The following is a 22,584-nucleotide window of genomic DNA, read 5'->3' as shown; positions in this document are numbered from 1 at the left end:
TAGGGAGGAGACATTTTATTGAGGTTTTGCTACATAAATACCTACGGAATGCTGAGGCAAGGGATTGCTGAAGGAGCAGCTACTGTCTTCCTCTGCAGAATCACTAAGGAACTCACTGGAAACAGGTGGGAAGGAGACAGTGCCCCCACACGAGGTGGGTAATAGGACAGAGAAGGGGCGAGGGAGGGAGGAAAGCAGAGGAGAGAGATGCAAGAGCAAACGTCACAGGGAGGGGCAGGTGAAGGTCAGTGAGGTCACGACGCTGAGGAGTCACTGGGTCAGAGCCTGTATCACATCCTTCACCAGCATGGTGCCAATCACCATCTTCTCACTGTTGACAGTCAGATGGGCCGGTCCAGCTGGCCGGGCATCCAGAGTCAGCAGGACCAAGCTCCCACTGGTCAGTGTCCTCCCTGCAAACCTGAGGTGGGAGCAGAGGAAGGGGCAGGGGGAGAGCTGCCGAGGGTGACTGTAAGTGGCTCAGCCCCAGGGCTTGGGCTCTCCTTCAAGCCAGGCTCCAGCAGAGCCCATCTCTGCCCCTTACTGTACCTGTACTCATCAGATGTCCCACAAGGAACACGACCCAGGTTGGCAGTGGCGGTCACTTTCTGCACCACCATGTGGTCACTCCGACAGGTGTCTGGCAGTGTGAGCTTCTCTGTGATCTCATTCATGCCTGTCAGCTTCCCTGGGGGCAGAGGTCATGATGAGCGCAGAGGCTGTGGTGGACACAGGCTAGCACCTGCACCAGCTAGCTGAACGTCCTCATCAAGCTCTCCCAGGCGCTGCAGGTCGGAAACACCCTTATCAGCCTTCTTTTTGGCCTCTCTCCTTCCTCTGAAGCTTCTCCACTCTTCTCCCATTTCAGAACACACTTGCCCTGTTTCTCTCACACACCCCCATTCTTGGTCAGCAACACCATCATGCCACTGGCCATCACTCTGGTCATGCACAAGTCAGCCCATTTCTGAGCACTCCTTTCTGAAACGAGAGTGTTCCTCAGGTTGGTGCCCTGCTCTCTCCCCATTCATGGCCAAGGTCCTCCAAAGGGGATTCCAAAGGCTCCCTCAAGCCACCGCAGCTGTCCTGTCCCTCCTTAGTAACCTGCTCTTCCTGAGGCTGGCATGCCGAATCTGGAGGTGTTTGGTCTTTGCGGCCTGCAGGCACCCCGCAGCACATTTCTGCCCTGCCATCTCCCTCTGCTCCCTCCTTCTCCTTTCAGTAAGAGGTGCGGTTTTCCTTAAGATTCTGCCCATTGCTTCTCAAACCCTCACCCATGACACCACTGCCTCTCTGTCAGGGTGATGTCATCCACACTCACAGCTTCCATTCCCACCTCTATGCTTGTGACTCTAGCCTTCAGGTGTTTGCTAAGCACCGACCTATATTCTCAATCACACCCTAACACCTCCCCAAATTCACTTCAAAATGGCCCATCACCAAGACTCAGCAGGCTCTTCTCTTGCCTGCCTTGTTCTTTCTTCTAGATCAGGGGTTTGACAAATTTTAGACTGCGAGCCAAGTCCACTACCCAAATGGCTTGCAATTGTCTTGTTGCTTTAAAAAAACCCGCATTGGGTGAAAATTCAAGAGAAGATGAGCATTTCTTGAAACTTGAAAGTTAAACAAAATTGAGATTTCCCAAACTTATAAATAAAATGTTATTGAAAACACTGCCACAGTCATTCAGTTAAGTATTCTCTGTGGCTGTTTTATTTGACAGCAGTGGAGCTACGTCATTACAACAGAGACCACATGGCTCTCGAAGCTTTAAACATTTACTATCTGACCTATCACAGTCAACGTTCACCACCTGCTCTAGGTGAAAGGGCACTGCTCGTCTCCATGTCAAGCCAGGGGTTCTAGAGTCAGACTATGGTCCACCTCCTCTCCCTCCCAGGGTTACTATCTGTGACTTCCCCCTTCCTGATCTCTCTTTCCCTCCCTCCCTCCCTCCATCTCTCCCTCCCTCCAGTTCCAGCCCTTCATGCCTTTGCAAGGCTCTGATCCTGCCTCGCCATCTCTCATCAGATCTATTACAATGGCTTTATGACTAGCCATAGTCTTTACCCTACACCCCAAGAAACTGAGGCCAGAGCTGTGTGAAGTCCCGTGTCTCCTCCCCTGATGTAGTGATACTTCTTTTGCTACTCTACTCTTAAATGTGAGTGTTACCAGGCTATTCTTCCTGAAGCAGAAGACACAGCCATTCTCCTGCTTCCCCAACTCCTCCACTGCCAGAAAGCAAACCCTGGTGTTTTTCCCCCAGTAACTTCTGGTACCTCTTCTCACTCTGGAATCCCAGGACCAAAAAGCCTTTAGCATAGCATTCAGGGCTCCTTGGGACCAGGACAAACATCCCACTTCCAGATTTGTTCTTGGTGCTCCCCTGTGATAAGGACTCCTGTGTCCTAAACAGGATTGCTCCTAACACTTTCCACCATACCTCTGCATGTACTGTATCCCCAACTGGAATGTGGGCCTGGGCTGTGTGCAAACGTTCCCAAGCCTCACCATATGCCTCAGTCTCTGTGAAGACTTTAGTCAGAGGCATAGACCACCGGGCCTCTCTCTGTCTAAATGGCTGAGGACCCTCCCACATGTCTGCACAATCTACCATGGGGAGCACTCACCCTGCTCCTTCTTGAACTCATTCTCACTCATGAACACAGGGGCCATCAGCTCCCCAACAGGTGGCTGAATGGATACATAGAACTGTCTGGTTTGGGTGCTGGGAAAAGGAAAAGGAGACAGGAGCAGAAATGAGGCCAGCATCCACCCACCTCACTCACCCTGAGGCAGGGCATCGAGGCAGAAGAGTGAGGTAAGACCTAGGGCTGGAAATGGCAGCCAGCCCCACAGAACTTGATGTAGCCCTGCCTGCCACCCTCTCCACCTCTGGTTCTCTCAGACCCTGCCTCTCTCCAGCTCACTCCCTCACCACCACATGAGTTGGGCACTCACCACAGCTGGAAGTTGGCTGCCTGGGTGGAGTCACAGAAGTTAATGCCCATCACAGCAGTGGTAGATTCTCCGGGTGCCAGCGACTCTGAGTGGCGTAAGGAAAGCAATGAGGGGACAGGAAAGGCCATGATTGTCCTGGAACTCTGTGTGGCTCCAGTCTCTCTCCCCTATCAGAGCAGACTAGCCCTCTGTGGGTTCTAGACTTTCTGAGCCCCTGGACACTACCCTTGGCTTCCTCTTGAAGCCAAGTGCCTTTCCCTCACCCTCTCTCAAATCTGCTCAGTGACCTCATGCCCTAATGTGAACTTGTTTATTTCTTACTCCATCTTGTCTACCATGGTGTGGGTCATATTAGATGCCACCTCTGTTTCCCCACATCAGGGCACCTGGCTTGACCCTAAAATGCTATGGGCAACTACAGAAATCTGCCTAGGGGCCTCCTCCTCTACCCTACCCAAGGCCCTCTGTACCAATTTCAGGGAATTCTTGGATGCTGATGCCAGCAGGCAGCTTGGGAGTGCCCACGTGCAGCCCCTTGATGGGAGTCTCAGAGTTGTTGGAGAAGTAGATGTGTATGGACACCATGTGGGGATCCCCAGGGAAAGGCTGGCGACTGAAGGCATAGTCCACGGCCAGCCCCTCTCCAGCTGCCCGGTGCAGCAGCTCCTGCCTCCCAATGCTGGACACTGGACTCAGCAGCTGGCGGGAAGAGGAGGGGAGGGCAGAAGTAAGGCGAAGGATAGCCAGCCCCAACCTGTCTTACCTAGGGCCATCCTGAGAAACTTGGACTTAATGGTATCCCAACTTCACACCCACTTCCCACCACACGTGCCCACAGCTCAGGATACAGCCGAGCCCTTCCCCAGCTCACCGAAGGCACCAGAGAGGAGTCTGTGAGAGTCAGGCCCTCCAGGTCAGCAGCCAGACTGGTAGACACAACCACGGGAGGAGACACGGGTTGGACACTAGGAGGGGTAACTGGGAGGGGAGGGGGAGAAAGAAAGATGATTGATGAGAAAAATAGGAAATTAGGTTGAAAGGAGTTTGGGGCTCAAGGAGCAAAACTCAGCACTGTGGACAGAGGGAGACACGCCCAGAAACTATGTTGACACCTGACAGATGCCCCAGACCTCAGGAACCCAGCCTGGAGCTCCCAGGATGCCTCCTAAGTCACGCTGGCCATCCTTCCCCATGCGGTCTACCAACCAGACTCACAGTCCTCTAGGTCAAGCAGGGAAATCTCCTTGGCTACAGGGGCGCTCTTGCCGCTGGGAGGCTAAAAGAAAAAGGGTGGGGCTATGAGGAAGAGAAGCACCTGGGCTCTCTCTGGGGTGGCGGAGGCATCACAGTCTGTTCTGAATGGGGGAAGACGTCTGGCCCAGAGGGTAGGAAGGACACTCTTACCGTTTTCTTCCTCCAGGAGGCAGGCTTGGCCTGCTCCTCCTCCGACTCTGATGTCACCTCAGACTCTGAGGAGCTGCTGCTGGAGTCACTGCCCTCCTCTGACGACGAGCCCTCCCTGTGTCCCTCTGGCCCCTTCTTCTTCTTCGTCTTCTTTTTCCCACCTTCCTCCTCACTCTGTTCACTAGAGGGGAGAGGAAGTAGAGACTAAGGTCCGGCATGGACACCCCCCTTGTCTCACAGAACAGGGGAAGCCCCGAAAAGTGGACATGGGAGAGGAGACCCTGGGCCAGGCAAGCCCGTGTCTACTTCTTATTCCTCACCCAGAAGAGCTTTCACCTAGCTGGTGCCATTGTGGGCCCCGAGCCTCTGGCTACCTCTCTGCCACTACCTCTCTGCCACTCCTGTGAGGTCTTTAAGACAGGCAGGCATAGCAACCAGAGATGGAGAAGTGGGGATGCAGGCTCCCAGTGCCTTGTGGGAAGCTCAGGGCCTCCTAGAGACCTGGGTCCCCAAGCCTCCTCCACTTACCTGTCGCTGCCTCCTCCTTTCTCTTCATCCTCATCATTGTCTGAGTCACTGCTGGACTCCCCAGAGCCACTCTCGCTGCTGCTCTTACTCTCAGACTCACTCTCAGACTCAGGCTCTGTGGAGGAAAGCGGTCAGGCCTCCCTGCTGCATGTGAAGCCCCCACCGCCAGTAATGAAAGCCCTCCCCACTGCATGGGTAGGTCTTTCTGGCTCTATGGGAGCTGTTTGGGTTCCCAGCTCCAGCTCAGAACTGAAGCTCTAACTTCATCTGACCTGCCCCAACCCTAGATGCCAACTGAGACTTCAAAACCATGGATGGACCCACACAAATAAATGTCACATGCACAGCACACACATTTGAGAATGGACACTTGGGTTCACATAGGCTGTGATCTGTAGGCAAGCACGTGCCCTTGGTTGCCAACCATATAGACACACACATAGAGCATGCTCCGTCACACAGGCACGCACACGGGCAAGACATCACAGTCTGTCCTGAATGGCGGGAAGCTGTACCCCTCTGCTCACCACTGTCTGCAGACTCGGTGGGGCCAGACTCCCCCTCGGAGTCAGAGTAGAATGGCTTTTCTTTCTCCTTCCTCTTCTCCCGGTTTGAGCACTTGGTCCATTCTGGTACCTGAAGATGTCATGAGTAGGAGCCATTTTCTCATGGTTGGAGGAGGAGGAAGGAAAGTCCATGCCCTTTGCACCCATCACTATGTCTCTCCTTGGCTCCCTACTTGGGCCTGACCCCAACAGAGAAAATGGAGATGTACAGTCCACAGGGAGAGGAGTACATGGTTTACAGCCATGACAAAGAAAAGGCCTAGCGCACAGCACACAGGGAGAGAGGGGGAGGAGAGTACACTACACGCAGAGGGGACCTCAGTGTATTCGCCCAACAGGCCCACGTGGGTCTCAATAAGGGAGAGGTCTTCTTCCTGTGTGGGGGGAGGGCATCAGGGGGACAGCACTGCCAGGGATCCCTGCTGCTGTCCCTTACCCAACACACACAAATGCATGTGATCACAAATACACACGTGCACATGCTCACACACACATACACACACACACACACACACACACACACACACACACACACACACACACACGCCGAAGCTTCTGACCTCTACATTGCGCACGGATGGGTCTGGGGCTTCCTCTGGCCAGTCTGGGAGCTCCTGGTAGCCTGTAGCCTTTGCATTGAGCAGGTGAGACAATGAGCCCAGTTGGAAATGGTCACGATCTGAAGACAGGTTTACAAGTTAGGCCAGCAGTGACAGGGAACAATGCTTGAGGCAGGGGTATTTGTTTTGTGGATGGGACTGGGTGCTGATTCTGGTGGGGATTTCCAAGCTGGGCAAGGGAAACTGACGGGCACACCCCCTGGTGACTCCTGTACCTGACTACACACAGGCCTGCATGCTGGGAGAAAAGGCTTTCTAGTCAGTCCAGAACAGACTCAAGAATGTACACAAGGTGTTAAGGGAGAAGACTCCAGGGTCAGAGATGCTGCGGGCCTGGCTGCTCAGTATCTATGGGGAAGCCAAAGTGTGAATGTGCCTCCATCCTGGGCACAGCCAGGCTTAGAAAGAATCTAACCTAGGACAAGGTGAAAAAGAGGCTGGCCAGGCTAGCCAAGATGGAGGAGACAGGTCTAGTGGGCCTCTATATTCATGGTGAAGGATAAGCAGTCAGAAATGGAGAGGGAGAGTTAGGGTCACAGTGGACAGATAGGGTAGGGCGGTAACAGAGACATGATTGAGGATGGCTTCAGGGCTGTCCGGCATCCCAGAAGATTTATATCACTGTCCTACCTCAACCCCTAAGACCCAGGGAAAGAAAACAAATGCAAAAACACCAGGAAAACCAGGCTCTCACAGGAAGCATCTTTTGGTTAGGCCCTGGCCTTGAGTCCTAGGGCCAAAGAGGCAGCTGAAGCAACCCCACCTCCCAGGTCACAACTATGAGCAGAGGCTGAGAGCCTGGAGACTGGGGCTTGGGCTGATCTCAGTGTGCACGTAGTGTTGGCAAGGGCACCCTCAGGATTGTTGCAATACGGCCCTCTCCTGTGCATGCCCTACTCCCTGCCTTCCCAGGTCCTTCGTACTTCACATCTTAGTGTAGAGTCCCAAGCCCAAAGCTGCTCAGGAGGGAGTGGGAGAGGACCCTAAGTAAGGGAAAGGAAGCAAAAGCCCATGTGACAGGGAGAGCAGACACTTGGGTGACTCAGAAGTAGCTGCGGCTGTGATGGATACTGCAGGGAGAAGAGCAGACCAGGTCTACACTCAAGAGCTTGATTCCTGACTAAGGCCGTGGCCTTGGGTGGAGGCCGGTACCCTGGGCCTAGCCATTTCCTGCCATCTCTCTCCCAGGAGGGTCACCCTGGTTCCTACCCCCCACCTTTGAAGGATGACTCCAAGATAGGGGCTGGCTTAGGGGCCAGGAAGAGTTTCTTGGCATGGCGGCTGAGGGCTCCACCCTGCTCTGAAGGAACGATGAGCTGCCGGGTGAAGCGGGCTCGATCTCGGATATCGTAGTTCTGGTCGTACTTGGCCAGGCTCAGCACGTACTGGGTCAGGAGCTTGGTCTGAGGAGAGAAGGGAGGGTGGCTCAGCAGCGGGCAGAGGGCGAGGACCCAGGAGACTTGGAACCAGGGGAGGAGATTCTCCCCCGTGCTATGTACAGCACCCAACGTTCCTCCCACCTGCCCTGGTTCGAGGCCCTTCATTTCAGCTTTCTGGCTCCGACTTCTGCTCCCCACTGTCACAGCTGCCTCGGGCCAGCAAGTGAGGTTGTCCTCTGCTCCCTCTTCGTCCCAGAGCCTATTCTAATTTCTGGTCCCTAGTGATCCAGGCCAGCCAACCTCTTCACTCTGACATAACAGGGTTAGCAGAGGGTTAGAACACTGCACTACCTCTTGTGAACCCAGGGCTCCACGCCCCCTCCAGAGGATCAAGACAATAAGGGGCTCTTTGGCAGGAACTATCAACACACAGAGCAGATCCCGAACAGCCTGGGGGGAGGGGTGTCTCAGAGATTCCAGTCTGTTGAGGAATATTATTTTCAGGTGTGTGACTTTTGTTTATGCTGCGTTTGTGTAACTCTGTGAAGCTGTGTTACTGGGCCTGTCTAAAACACCTGGTGATCCCAATAAAGAGCTGAATGGTCAATAGTGAGGGAGGAGCAAGGATAGGCGGGGCTGGCAGGCAAAGGGTAAAAGGGAGGAGAACCGAGGAGCAAAAAGAAGGAAGAGAACAAGGAGAGGAGAATGTCAGTGGCCAGCCACCCAGCCATCCAGCTACACGGTAATCCACAGAGCAAGAGAACAGGAAAAGCCCAGAGGCGAAAGGTAGACAGGTTAATTTAAAGATAAGAAAAGCTGACTAGAAACAAGTCAAGCTAAGTCTGGACATTCATAACTAAGGATAAGCCTCCGTGTGTGATTTTACCTGGGAGCTGGGTGGTGCCCCCCCTCAAAAAGCCAAAAGAGAAAACAAAAACAAAAACAAGCAATACCAGTCTGCCCCCTAGATGATTCCAGCAAGATCAAAATGGCTCTGCCGCTGAGCTTTGCTAAGGTCACGTAGAGTCCACAGTCTACAGCTATATCTGAGGACCAACAGTCTCAGAGACCGTCCCAATCTTGGCCTTGTCTAAGCTGCCTTCACATGATGACAGTGGTGGCTGCCATCACTTTTATGAAGGACTTTCTGGAGCTAAGCACTACACCAGGTGTTCCCCACTCTCCTGCCATCTTGACAATCCTGAGTGGTAGGCACCATTGCCTCACTTCAAAGGAAATAGAATCAGGAAGTGGCTTGTTCAAGGTTGAGGAGCCCATGGGTAGTGTACCCAGGGCTGTATCAGAGGCCATCTCTCCCCTCCTGTCATCGCCTATGCCTTTGACCCAGGCCTCTGTGTCTCTTTCCTGTGACCAAGACCAAAATCACCAAACAGCTAACACTAGAGTGTGTGCAGGTAGTAGTCAACGCAAGACAGAACCTAGGAATGACTCTGGGGTCCTGAAGATTCGTGATGACACATCCAGCCTTAGACATGACTAGCTTGCTAACCCTGCTGGCCATCAAGTCGACATCTGAGAGAGGCAGAGATTTCCAGAATCAGAGCTGCTGTTGTGGCAGAACTGCCCGTATCACTTTAGGGACCCCCATGTCTCCACTTGCACCTACACTATGTCCTCCATGGACCCTGATGCCCTGCAGTTTGGTCTCTCCAGCACAGCTCCATCCATGATTCCAGCCCCAGATCCTCCCAATATAACGGAGTCAGAGACACACACACAGGATGCCACTGCAGTGGACCTCACCACAGGCCTACCTTTCCTGCCTGACCATCTGACCAGGCAAAATTGGCCAACATGTTATTAAGATGCAGCAATGTATCTGCCCCCTCTCCTTCTAGTTTAGGACAGCGTCTTCTTCCATAGGCTTCATGGGTGGCCGTTAACAGACTGTTTCCTTCCCTTGCCTCGTTCTAGAAAGAACACCGAAGGACTGGATCCACCTGGCCACAGTCCTAATCCCGTGTCAACAATTGAGACAAGGAGCTGGTCCATGCACTGCCACACCACAAGCTTTGCTCACCCTAAAGAGCCAGTGTTCACATGATGTCCAGCCCCAGGACCCCAGAGCACCTAGCCACAATGTCCTAAAATTGTAGGCTGTTACAGTTGGAGAAATAGCTCAGAGGTTAAGAACATTGGCTGCTTTTCCAGAGGACCTGGTTTCAATTCCCAGCACCTACATGTTAGCTCACAACCATTTCTAACTCAAGTTCCAGGGGATATGATGCCCTCTTCTGACTTCCATGGACTCCTGCATGTATATGGTGTATGTAAAAATATACATGCACACACACAGGCACATACACACATGCACACACATTTTATGTATGCACCTTATATATACAACCACATAAAAACATATGTCTTTTTAGATTAGGCTACAATGCAAGTGTTAGTATACCAAAAACTCCTATTGCTCAAGGGGTACAGGTGCCAGGGACGACCACTAGGGGGCACTCTCAATAACCTGTGTTAACTTTCATGCTAACTTGCACCCAAGCTGACTAATCAAAAAAAAAAAAAGTTAAAATACAACCTTTCTTGAACACTATATAAATTCTAGAATCTAGAATTTAACATCCATCCCTGCTTCCTAATGTTTGTACTTTGTGTAATCACCTTGCTTTGGTGTGAGCAAGCCCTGAGACTTTGGAATGTGTTGCTAGTACGAAGACTCTAGAGACTTTGCCCACTGTGGCTTACAAAAATTAAGTGGCCACATTGGGAGGCTCATATGGAAGGAACTAAAGACAGCCTGTAAAGCTGGGAGTAGTCTCTAGCTGACAACCAGCAAGAAGTCAGGGCCTTGGCTGTATAGCTGACATTATGTGATCTGGGACGTGGACCTGACACTGTGTGAGCTGGGAACTGAACCTACCCTCAGCACAGGCTTCAGGTTGAAACCCAACCTTGGCCTATACTCCCAGTCTTGCATAAGACCCAACTGAGTCATACCAGATTCTTGACCCATAAAAATAAAAGAAAATATTTGTGTTATCTTAAGCCACTGCGTTGATAGTAATTTATTATGAAGCTATGGAAATCTTAAGGGATTAAAATGTGACATCACGATGACTGTACCTAAGGCTCAGGGAACATCTAGGAAAGAGGATGAATGAGTGAATGCATGCATTCACATATAGTTAGCGGTGATGACTATTCAGAGCTCTAATGGTTGGTGTCCTGCTTCCCTTGCTTGAGTCCCTGGGGCTAACACTCGCCACTGTGAATCAAAGAAGCCAGTAAAGAAGTCAATTGTCGCCCAGGTGTGATGGCTCACACACAAGTGGTGGCTGCACTTGGGTGGCAGAGACAGGAGGATCTCTGTGATTATGAGGTCAGCCTGGTCTACAGAGTCAGGACCGTTACACAGAGACCCTGTCTTGAAAAAAGATGAAGGAAAAGAAGAGGAGGAGGAGGAGGAGGAGGAGGAGGAGGAGGGAAGAAAAGAAGTCAAAGTAGTTGTCAATTGTTGTCACCTACCATTACAGTGACAACTGCCATGTGGACGGCCCAATCTTATAAAAACGCAATGGCTTCAGGACCCTGGCTTAATTCTGGGCATGTCATACTCCACGCTGCTTGAATACTGATTGTGCCCTTCACTTGGTTGGTCTCCTTCAGCTGTTGGGGACTGGACCCAGAAGACCAGCGTTTCCTGCATGCTAAGCACATGCTCTATCACCAAGGGACACCTCAGTCCCGCTTCATTTTTCCAAGTGTCCTTCCAACCTGCTCCTTCCTCCCTTCCAAACAAGACAGCACACACAGGGGAGCATTTCCTATGCTTCTCTCTCTGATTCCCCACAACACTGATATGCACAGACCCAGAACTTCGCTGTCCCTCCTTGTGGTTACTGCCGCCTATCTGACTCCTGGCCAGAGTCCTGACAATTGGAGGCCCAGCCTACCCCAACTTGAGTCCCCAGACTCATGCCAAGCACTGTGTATCAAAGGAATCAGTGAAGATGCCATGCGCTGTGATCCTAAGATTGCCACAGGCTGTCAAAAGAGCCACCTTTAGGGTACACTGTAGTCTCAGGCTAAGCTCTACTGTAGACCTGATCCATTCATCCAGATATTTTGCTTCAAGGATCTGGAAACATTTTCTGCAGAGGGCCAGAAATTTTTAGGTTTTATAGGCCATGCACACTGTTTCAAAGTAGTCAGCTCTACCACCGTAGCACAAATATGCCCATATGTAATATGTAAATGAACGTGCTCCAATTGAAATAATTGTAAAAGCAAGCCAGGTTCAGCCCGTGGGCAGCAGTTTGCCAATGCCAGTGTTGCTGAACTCTCCTCTTGCTTGGCATCTCCAGCTCCTTGAAAAATTCTGCACATTCTGCCTTATTCTTAGAATTCACTAGAGCCACCTCAGGGAACACTGGATAACCAAGGGCTCTAAGCAACCCGATACTCCAACTTACTTGAGCCACGTCCTTGACTATAGTATCTCTCATAATCTTTTACCTTCTGAAAGGGACTGGCTGCCAACAGTGCCCAGGCTAGAACACAGCCTTAACAGACAAGTCAGGCATCACCAAGCTTTGCCCCTGGAATACAGTAGTTCTCCCATCAATGCCCATCACTGCCAGCCCCTCCCTTAGCTCAGTCAGCATGAACACCTCACAGCCCATGTTCCAAAGATGACAGATAAGGACTCTAACATCAAACATGAGCCTCACTAGAGACTCTTTAATGGTGACTCCACTGGAGTCCCAAGAATAGCCATGGACGCTGGGGTGGCCCTGGTGACTTGGCGAGACTAGTCACCTGTCCTAATATGCCCTTTCAGAAGAGTTCAGGCCTGCTGGAGAGAGTCAAAAGAATGCTTCCTGTGGCAGCTCTTGGGGTCTAGGGAAAGCTAGTGGGGACGTCCTCACTCCTCACCTGCTTTGAGTTGGTCAGGTAAAGCTTGGCCGCCAGGTTGATGACCTGCAGCTTCACGATGTCCTCCTCCGCTGTGAATGACTTGGCCATTTTTCTCAAGACATCAGGTGCAATCTTAGGCACATGCTCACAGTACTCTCCAATGAGCCAGAGGATGCTGGCTCGTGCCATGGGCACCTGTGGGTGTGGACAGGCGTTAGGACTACAGGAAACAGGTTAGTGTGGGTGGGATGAGCTGCCAAGGAAATGGCGGTCATCCATGCTGGCCTACTGTCTTACAGGTGTCCGAAGATGGGGAAGAGGGGTAGAATAGGTTCAGAGGTGGGCATTTATAAACAGCATGGTTTCATTATTATGGGTAAAGCTGCCAAGCCCTAAAGTCAATCACGGTTTTCTAGATTTATATCTGTACCGTTGTCAGTATTCCTGAATCTCCAGCAATGGAGTTAGGTATATTTCAGCTCTTCGATGCAACAGAAAAACAAGGATTAAACAATGAGCCATCCTTGGTGAGAACTCGGGTGGGAAATAAAGAATGGTGAGGAAAGTTGAAGAGCTCTCTGAGGGAGCCCCGCAGGACTGATCTTGGACAACAGGGTCACACAGTCCAAGTGCTCTCCTTGTACCTAAAGAACTCCAATGCCCATTTGGAAGCTGATTTGGATGAAGCTAAAGCATTTGGTTAAAGTCATGGACAGAACTAGAAAGACAACTTAGACGTTAAAAGCACTTGATGATCTTGCAGATGACGCAAGTCCAGTTCCCAGCACCCATGCTGGTTGGTGCACAACTGCCAGTAACTGTAGCCCCGGGAACTCTGAAGCCTCTGGCCTCTGCAGGCACTGGCACTCACATGCACATACCCCCCCCACCTCACAACACACAAAATTTAAAGCAAAAGAAATCTTTTAAAAAGAAATCGTGGGGGCAATGTTGGGGCAGGCTGGGAACACAGCATTGCTCCCTCACCTGGATGTTGTCTGTGAGCTTTGCCAAGTGTTTGATGATCTCTCCATGCTGTGCTGGCTGCATCTGCAGCAGCTTCTTAATGACCACCACTGACTCTGCGACCACAAGCTCTAGGGAATGAGAAGAACTTGAGCCCCAGAACAGTTGGATGAGCACACCAAGGTGGACAGGCCCACCTGCAATGCCCTTGGTCATCCTCTCCCACAGCCCCCTGTACTTCTCAAGCAGCCCCCCAACTACAGCAATTCCTAGACACCATCTCAAGCAGATATACATTGATTGTACCTACCTACCTATACACACACACACACACACACACACACACACACACACACACAGGAATACCCATTGGTCAGCAGGGTCAGACATGCAGGCACACATGCACGTATATACCATCAAGGCTGAACACTTCTCCAGGCAAACACTGACCATCACGGTTGGACAGAAGCTGCACCAAGCCATTGAGGCAGGTATCACGGACTCGGCCTATGTTCGTTGCACATCGTCCAATGGCCTGGATCGTGGCTGCCACAAAGTCTTTGTCCATGCTGCGAATGTAGGTCTGTGGGACATCATGACACAGGAACATCCAGTAAGTAGTGACCTCACAGTGAAGAGCTTAAAAGTGGCCTTCATGTAGGCTAAGACCGTGACCCCTCATTTTACATCTCATCATGCCATGCCATAGATTAAGTCTTGAACTATGACATCTCCAAACCACACCGATGGACTTCTCTGCCCAAAGCCAACAGAAGGCACCGAAAGGGGAACTTAGGCAACAGTTTCTACAGTTTGGGGCTCTTGCCGAAGATGAGACTGATCATGTCAACTCTCACTGGGTACAAGGATCTACTGGGCTCCTCTCCTGGGAGCTGCTGGCTAGAGGTCAGCCCATGGCTTGTACCTGAAATTCCCGTAGAACTGTGGGGATGTTGGTCTCATTGGCCAGGTTGGTTAGCACTTCCAGCTGCAGGGAGAGGTAGAGAGGAAGAAGATGGCCTGTGTAGCCAGGTTTTCTGGGCTTTTACTGTAAACAGATTTTATGGACTAGAAAGTAATACTCAGGACAGTTCTGCACATGCTCAGAGTATATGGAAATGCAAGACCATAAAGCTTCTTCAAAACACAAGAGGATCAGTTTGCCTCCTCAGTAAAGTCCCCAACAGAGGATAGGTGAAGTAGGATCATGTCACCTTCTTCCTCCACAGAGAGCTATCCCTTTAAGGACGGAAACCAGGGATGATCTGCAAGTTTCTGCACCTGCCTCATTTGTATGGAGCAGGTCTTCACTTTTCTGACCTGCATTTATGTAGGCAATTAACATCCATTTACCAGGTCTCAGTTTAGACTCCATCTTGTCGAGGAAAGACTCCTTGATCCAATGATTGTGGCCTTATCCTCATTTTTATTTATTTTCTGCCTATGTTGTTTCGTCTGTGTACCATGTGCATGCAGTGCCTGTGGAGGCCAGAAGAGGGCACTGGATCCCCTGACAGATTCACTAGATGCCTCCCTACCGGAGTAAACAAAAGAAGCCACCGACATCAGGGGAGCTAAGCTACAAAGTGGACTCTCAGCCAAGCCAGGCTGCAAAGACTGAGACCAGACCACCTGCCTGGGAGAAGCAGAAACTGCCCAGCTGCCTGGAAGAGCTGTAGAGCAACTGAGTCACTTGAAAGAACATGCTCCAATTTGTTAAGCTAGCTGCAGGCTATGCAGTGTGCTCTGGGTTCCCAGCTTTTGTGAGCTGTCACTCATGCTGGGATGTTGTGTGCCTCGGTGATGCAGCTGTCTTGAGTCATTTGTGCTCCAGTGAGTGACCCTTCACCCATACTCTTGTAAGTAACCCCCGTAAAACTCATTGGTTCACCCAGTTGGACTTTAGTGGTATCTGTGCTTTGATTATGTTGTGGGATCCCTATCTAGGAGGAGTAGACACATTCTGCATCTCCCCAGAAAAAGTTTTGTTCCATGACACAAGCCAGAGACAGTTGCCCACCATCTGAGCAAACACTTGCATCCTAGAGATGGGCTCAGCTCCAGAAAGAGGCAGGCACCAATGTGACCAGTATTAGTTAACCCAGCTGGTATTCAACCAGGTGGTGAGCGGGAATCCGAGGCCACACACACTGTCCTGCACTTACCTTCAGGATCTTGATCTGGGTGGGATCCGTGGACCTAATGTAGAAGCTCTTCAGGTAGGGTTCAAACATGCCCTGGCAAAAGAGAGCATTCCTAGGGATCTCCACCACAGCCCTAGATTCGCCTCTTCCAGAGACACCTACCCCTTCCAGCACAGGCATGTCCCTTATGCCTCAACCGGCTCATCCTTGCTCCATGTTCCCTGTCCACCTTAGATCTAATTTATGGGGCGCACACACACACACACACACACCGTGGCCCCTTCAGGATCTAGACCCTGCTCCTGGTTTGCATTTGGGGTCTTGAAAACCTATACCCTCACCAGGGTAATTCTCCTATCTTTACTGCAACCCTCTTCATCCCACTCTAATTCCCTTGTCCTCCATGCTTCCACTTTTGTCCCAAAAGCTCCCTCAGAGCCCACAGAATCCAGAGCAGGCCTTGAATGCATGCTCACCCGGCGCTTGATGGACATGGTGGCCACATTCTGGAGCACTACGTACTGCACCTCACTGTGGAAGAGATGGGTCAGAGGGTTCTGAACCCCTCATTTGCGGGGAGGGCGATGGGTCGAGGAAAATAGGTTGGCCAAAGAGTTGGGAGGAAGGAACTTTTGGGAGGAGTGGGCGCGGACTGAGGAGGGGCGGGGCTTCCCGCACCTGTGGCTGCGCAGCAGGCGTACTAGCGCCTTGGCGATGACGCCCACCTCCGCCTTGGGTGCAAGGTGGAAGTAAAGCTGCGCTACGGCCATGACCACCGCGGCGCTGCGGCTCTGCAGCAGGGGCTTGGTGTTGCGCAACAGAAGCCGGTGATCCGGGTCCATTACGTAGGGCTTCCGAGTAGGCAATGCAGCAGTGGCTGCCTCCTCCGATCCAGGACCTTTGGCTTCATCCTCCTCGGAGCCATAGAAGGCCTTCTCGGGGTTCTCCTCCAGCAAGGACTCCTGCAAGGGACACGACCGGGCGGGTCTGTGGGCGCCTTCCCTGGGGAGCCTTCCTCCCTTCTGCAAAACTGGAACCCGGAGCTCACGTTCTGTGTGGGGCTCAAGAACTGTGTGCGCGCATAGCGCGTGAGCATGCTGATGATCACCACCTGGCCCCACTCTTCCACGTCAATGAGTAGGTTACAGAGCTTCCGGTAGTTTTTGTGAATCAGGTCAATACGCTCCGGACAGACCTCCTCAAAGGCCATCACTACACTGCCAGCCACCAGCTGGGGAAGCAAGGCAAGAAAGAGGATGTGAATGGGACGGGCAGAGGAATTTGAACCAGCATCTGTCTGTTCCCTTCCCACCACTTGTCCTTTCTTCCCACGATGTACCCACCGTGGTCTTGTCTGCCAGAAGCTTCTCAATGACTTCTATCAGCTGGTCCTTCTGATCAGAGTCCAAACTGAGGGAGAAACAATTGCGGGGAATATGTCCCTTCCTGGCCCCAGGCTCCCCAACAGCTCCTCCAGCTAGGATCACCTCAAGCACACCCACCCACCCCATCAAGAGATGTGAGCCCCACCTTTGGCCTGTATTTGTCAGATCCCTAAACTGTCTAACTCCTGATGAGTAGCAATCTGCAAGACTGTGGGGACATCAGGGATGAGCTGGGGGCTTGGGAACCCAGAGCCCTGGAGGACAAACGGCAAAGGGGGGGGCACACCTGTAAAGTTTGGGGATGGCATGAGCTGCTGTTTTCCGAACGTAGGGTGACATGTCCGAGGCAGCTTCCTTGATGGCTAGCATCATGATGGGCACTATGATGGGCACACGGATGCTAGAGAGGACACGGAGGGCACTGGCACGGATCAGCTGGTTTGGATCCTAAGGACAAAAGTGGAGACACAGGCCTGAGAGGGCGTTAGGTCCCCTAAGGGAAAGACCAGACACTCTTCCTGGCCACTACCTCCAGGTCTTGCTTCCCTGCCTTTGGGGGAGGGGTGGAATAGCTGTGTCAGGAACTCCAGAGTCCTGTAACAGTTTCCTCTGAGATTGAAACATTCCTTCCTGCGGAGAAGCCCCATCTCTTCCAGAAGACTCTAAAACTAGCCAGATTCACTAGACCCCTCCCTACAAGACAGAGGGAACCATAAAACAGAGTCTTTCTCTCAGTCTAAGAGAAGGCTCCACGGTCAGAGGAGCTAAGCTACAAAGTAGATTCTCAGCCAAGCTGCAAAGACAGACCAGCCCACCAGCCTGGGAGAAGCAGAAACTGCCCAGCTGCCTGGAAGAGGTGTAGACCAGAGTCACTTGGAAAGGACACTTCAGCCTGTTGAGCTGCCTGCAGGCTGTGCAGTGTGCTCCAATTGCCAGCTTTTGTGAGCTGTCGCCCATGCTGGGGTGTTGTGTGCCTTGGTGATGAAGCCATCTTGAGTCATTTGTGCTCCGGTAAGTGACCCCTCACCCCCCAGTAAAACTCACTGGCTCACCCCGTTGAACTTCGGTGGTGTCCACACTTCGGTCTGTTGTGGACTCCCTATCTGGAGTGAGCAGATGTGTGTGCTTCTTCTCACCAGGAAAAGGTTTGCCAAACAACACGTGAGGGCACCACCTCTTGGCTCTGGGTGCTGAAACCTCACACATAGACTCGTGTGGCAAGGAGCAGCTTTGTGTGGGAAAGCATAGAAAACTTCAGCACTCTTTCTTGGGAGTCAGCATCTGTCTGTGGCTGCAGTGCCTCCCAGGAGACACAAGCTGCTCCCCCACAGTGCACCTGGCCACCCTTCTCCCCCAGTAACCCATCAAAATTTACCTTTCTTCTCCAGTATTTAAAACCCCTCCTGTTCAGATGGAATCCCATCCATGCCTGCTAACAGCATGTGCTCTACTGTTATAATCTAAGAGTTTAGCACTATCTTCCCACAGTGGCAGTAAACCAGAGGTTCTCAACCCCTTTGGAGGTCAGTCGACCACATGGGTCACATATCGGATATCCTGCATAGCAGGTGTCTACATTACAATTCATTTTTTAAATTTTTGTTAAAGATTTCTAGCCTGGGCAGTGGTGGCGCACACCTTTAATCCCAGCACTTGGGTGGCAGAGGTTGGCAGATCTCTGTGAGTTGAAGACTGTGAGTTGGAGACCAGCCTGGTCTACAAGAGCTAGTTCCAGGATAGCCTCCAAAGCCACAGAGAAACCCTGTCTCAAAAAAAAATCAAGAAAAAAAGATTTTCTTGTATTTATATTTTATGTATATGAATGTTCTGCATTTATACCTGCAGGCCAGAAGAGGGCATCAGATTCTATTATAGGTGGTTGCTGAGAATTGAACTCAGGTCCTCTGGAAGAGTAGTCAGTGCTCTTAACCTCTGAGCCATCTCTCCAGCCCTATATTACAATTCATAACTAGCAAAATTACAGCTATGAAGTAGCAATATAAATAATTTTATGCTTGGGGTCACCACAACATGAGGAACTGTACTGAAGGGTGCAGCCTTAGGAAGGTTGAGAACCCCTGCTGTAAACGGATGCTAACCCTGCAGAATGGTAGACAAGAGTGCTGGACAATAAAGGAAGACAGATGCCGCCCTGATTTCTCAACTGGAGAAGGAAAGCCACAGCACCAGGTGTGAAAATGATGATAATCCCTGGCACAATTTTTAATTGATTTTTTTAGTGGCGTAGTTTAAAAGTGGTTTTGCTTTTGTTTTTGTCTTTGTTTTTCGAGACAGGGTTTCTCTGTAGTTTTGAAGCCTGGCCTGGAACATGCTCTGTAGACCAGGCTGGCTTCAAACTCACAGAGATCCGCCTGCCTCTGCCTCCCGAGTGCTGGGATTAAAGGGGTGTGCCACCAACATCCGGCTAAAAGCATTTATTTCAAAAGCAGGAGCCTGTATTTTCTTAGACAAATTGTATCGTGTCAACCATTAAAACCTGCTGGTGACTCCAGCTAAGATTCCTAGCAATAGTGGATACATAGCCTGAACTAGCCATCTCCTGTGAGTAGATTGGTGCATAGCCCAATTGTCATCGGAGAGAGGCTTCATCCAGCAACTGATGGAAACAGATGCAGACCCACAGCCAAACATTAGGTGGAATTTGGGGAATCTTTGGGGGGGGAGCCAGGGGTGTCAAGGTCATCACAGAATCAACTACTTGGGGCATCAAGAAAACTCACAGAATAAACTACTTGGGCTCCTAAGTGTTCCCTGAGACTGAGCAGACAACCAGGAGCCAGCGTGGGACTGGCCTAAGAGTCTGGTGGGACTCCTAAGAGCGGGAGCAGGGTCTGTCTCTGACTCTTTTGACTTTGGGGATCTTATTCCTCATACAGGGTTGCCTTGTCCAGCCTTACTAGGAGGGGAGGTGCTTAGTCTTACTGCAACTTGATATGCCATGTTTTGTTGATATCCCTGGGAGGCCTGCCCTTTTCTGAATAGAAATGGAGGAGGGGTGGATGGGGGGGGGGCAGGGGTAAGGTTAGGGAAGGGGCTCGGAGGAGACGAGGGAGAGGAAACTGCAGCCAGGATGTAAAATAAATGAATAAGTAAATTTATTTTAAAAAGATTGGCCTACTTTATTTTACCATTTTTCTTTTGAAAACAATCATAGGGACAAAAAAATCTTTTCATTTGAGTAGAGGTAATTAGTCTGGTAGATGTTAGCACTATGGCTCTTTATTTCAGCAAGGCACTCTGGGAATCTCTCACAACACTTCCTGCAAAGCCACCCTTGATGTAGGCCTTTGCCTCACATAATCATGTGAGCATTTTAGGAGCAGAATTTGGGCCTATTTTATCTCTGTATCATCATAGCCCTTTTCACAAGAAGGGTGTTAAATTCTATTCTCCTTGCTTTCAGGATCTTCCAAAGTATGACAGAAGAATACTGGCTGACTATACAGTTCTATGGATCCATAACTTAATAAAACCTAACTGGAAAAGATTTTTTAACAAAGCATTGATAACCTGGAAACACGATATATATGCCACACACTCCAAGATGATGCCCTGGTTCAAATAACCTCTCAGCCTTACAGAAGCTTCTCAGTTTCAGGAGGTCCCATTTATTAATTGTTCGCCTCACTGTCTGTGCTACTGGTGTTATGTTCAGGAAGCTGTTTCCTGTACCAATTCGTTCAAGGGTACCACCCACTTTCTCTTCTAAGAGGTTCAGTGTGGCTGGATTTATGTTGAGGTCTTTGATCCATTTGGATTTGTTTTGTGCATGGTGATAGACATGGATGGATCTGCATTCTTCTACATGCCAGCCTCCAGTTATGCCACACCATTTGTTAAAGATGGCTTCTTTTTTCCATTGTATATATTTAGCTTCCTTGTCAAAGATCAGATATTCATACATGTATGAGTTAATCCTAGGGTGTTCAGTTTAATTCCATTGGTCTACCTGTCTATTTTTGTGACAATACAAAACTGTTTTCAGGACTACAGCTATATAATAGAGCTTGAGGTCGGGGATGGTGATGCCTCCAGATAGATGTTGCTTTGTTGAGTAAGGTTGTTTTGGCTACCCTGGGTCTTTTGTTTTTTCCATACAAAATTGATTATTGTTCTTTCAAGGTCTGTGAAGAATTGTGCTGGTATTTTAATGGGGATTACATTGAATATGTAGATTGCTTTTGGCAGGACTGCCTTTTTTTTTTTTTTTTTTTTTTTTTTTTGGTTTTTACAAGACAGGGTTTCTCTGTATTGTTTTGGAGGCTGTCAGTCCAGCCCAGCCTCCAACTCACAGAGATCCGCCTGCCTCTGCCTCCGAGTGCTGGGATTAAAGGCATGCACCACCACTGCCTGGCCAGGATTGCCTTTTTTACTACATTAATCCTACCTATCCAAGAGCATGGGAGATCTTTCCATTTTCTGAGGGCTTCTTTAATTTCTTTCTTTACAGACTCAAAGTTCTTGTGATAAAGTCAGCAAGACAAAAAGGCAGCCCACAGACTGGGAGAAGATATGTACTTAACCCCACATCTGACAGAGGGCTGATCTCCAAAATTTACAAAGAACTCAAGAAGCCAGTCTCCAAAACACCAAAGGATCCAATTAAAAACTGGGCTACAGAACTAAATAGAGAATTCTCAATAGAGGAGTCTAAAATGGCTGAGAGGCACTTGAGAAAGTCGTCAACATCCTTAGCCATCCGGGAAATGCAAATCAAAACAACTCTGAGATACCATCTCACTACTGTCAGAATGGCTAAAATCAAAAACACCAACGACAATTTATACTTGAGAGGATGTGGTGAAAGGGGAACACTCCTCCATTGCTGGTGGGAGTGCCAACTTGTTCAGCCACTTTGGAAATCAGTATGGAGATTCCTCAGAAAAATGGGAATAAACCTACCACAAGACCCAGCAACTCCACTCTTAGGCATATATCCAAAAGATGCCCATTCATACAACAAGGATGTCTGTTCCACTATGTTCATAGCAGCATTGTTTGTAATAGCCAGAACTTGGAAGCAACTTAGATGCCCCTCAATCGAAGAGTGGATAGAGAAAATGTGGTACATTTACACAATGGAGTACTATTCAGCACAAAAAAACAATGGAATCCTGAAATTTGCAGGCAAATGGATGGCACTAGAAGAAACCATCCTGAGCGAGGTAACCCAGTCACAAAAAGAGAAACATGGCATGTACTCCCTCATATATGGATTTTAGACACAGATCTGGGGAGTGCCAGCCTACAATCCCATGGCCAGAGAGTCTGGGAAACAGAACCTTCATTCAATGGCTGATGGAAGCAGAGGCAGACTCCCACAGCTAAACACTGAGCTGAACTCAAGGAATGCAGTGACAGGGAGAACTGATGAGCATCGGGGTTAAGACTGGGCTGGTTTAACCCCCAGAAACAGCTGACCTGACAAGGGTTAGCTCTTGAATCCCAGACTGATGGCTGGGAATCCAGCATGGGACTGATCAAGACCCCCTGAATGGAGGTGTCAGTGAGGAGGCCTAGGTAATCTATTGAGCCTTGGGTAGTAGATCAGTATTGATCCTGGGTATACAAATGGACTTTGGGTGCCCATCCAACAATGTGAGATGCACTCTCACTCTGAACTCTTGGGGGAGGGTCCAGGCCCTGTCCTGGATGAAATGACAGACTATGGACACCCCTATGGAGGGCCTTACCCTCCCTGGGGAAATGAG

At 50.3% G+C, this 22,584-nt stretch overlaps 1 protein-coding gene across 1 annotated transcript in view; it reads right to left on the bottom strand.

Annotated features, from left to right (window-relative positions):
• The window catches only part of Ap3b2 (adaptor related protein complex 3 subunit beta 2), a 36,352-nt gene continuing 13,768 nt past the window's right edge, over window positions 1–22,584 (bottom strand). The window contains exons 5-26 of the mRNA XM_040729406.1: window positions 17,139–17,299; window positions 16,811–16,877; window positions 16,516–16,698; window positions 16,146–16,429; window positions 15,944–15,998; window positions 15,489–15,560; window positions 14,249–14,311; window positions 13,774–13,906; window positions 13,345–13,454; window positions 12,376–12,552; window positions 7,299–7,485; window positions 6,023–6,141; window positions 5,424–5,532; window positions 4,897–5,011; window positions 4,369–4,549; window positions 4,180–4,240; window positions 3,836–3,942; window positions 3,435–3,663; window positions 2,965–3,049; window positions 2,634–2,731; window positions 550–688; window positions 1–421 (exon numbers count right to left, since the gene is read on the bottom strand). Of these exons, the coding sequence (XP_040585340.1) occupies window positions 271–421; window positions 550–688; window positions 2,634–2,731; window positions 2,965–3,049; window positions 3,435–3,663; window positions 3,836–3,942; window positions 4,180–4,240; window positions 4,369–4,549; window positions 4,897–5,011; window positions 5,424–5,532; window positions 6,023–6,141; window positions 7,299–7,485; window positions 12,376–12,552; window positions 13,345–13,454; window positions 13,774–13,906; window positions 14,249–14,311; window positions 15,489–15,560; window positions 15,944–15,998; window positions 16,146–16,429; window positions 16,516–16,698; window positions 16,811–16,877; window positions 17,139–17,299 (2,886 nt within the window). The 3' untranslated portion in view covers window positions 1–270. The remainder of the gene's footprint in view (window positions 422–549; window positions 689–2,633; window positions 2,732–2,964; window positions 3,050–3,434; window positions 3,664–3,835; window positions 3,943–4,179; window positions 4,241–4,368; window positions 4,550–4,896; window positions 5,012–5,423; window positions 5,533–6,022; window positions 6,142–7,298; window positions 7,486–12,375; window positions 12,553–13,344; window positions 13,455–13,773; window positions 13,907–14,248; window positions 14,312–15,488; window positions 15,561–15,943; window positions 15,999–16,145; window positions 16,430–16,515; window positions 16,699–16,810; window positions 16,878–17,138; window positions 17,300–22,584) is intronic.

This window comes from Mesocricetus auratus, unplaced genomic scaffold (assembly GCF_017639785.1).
Source record: "Mesocricetus auratus isolate SY011 unplaced genomic scaffold, BCM_Maur_2.0 Super-Scaffold_4256, whole genome shotgun sequence".
NCBI classification, from domain to species: domain Eukaryota; kingdom Metazoa; phylum Chordata; class Mammalia; order Rodentia; family Cricetidae; genus Mesocricetus; species Mesocricetus auratus.
This window is presented reverse-complemented; position numbering and strand designations above follow the sequence as displayed.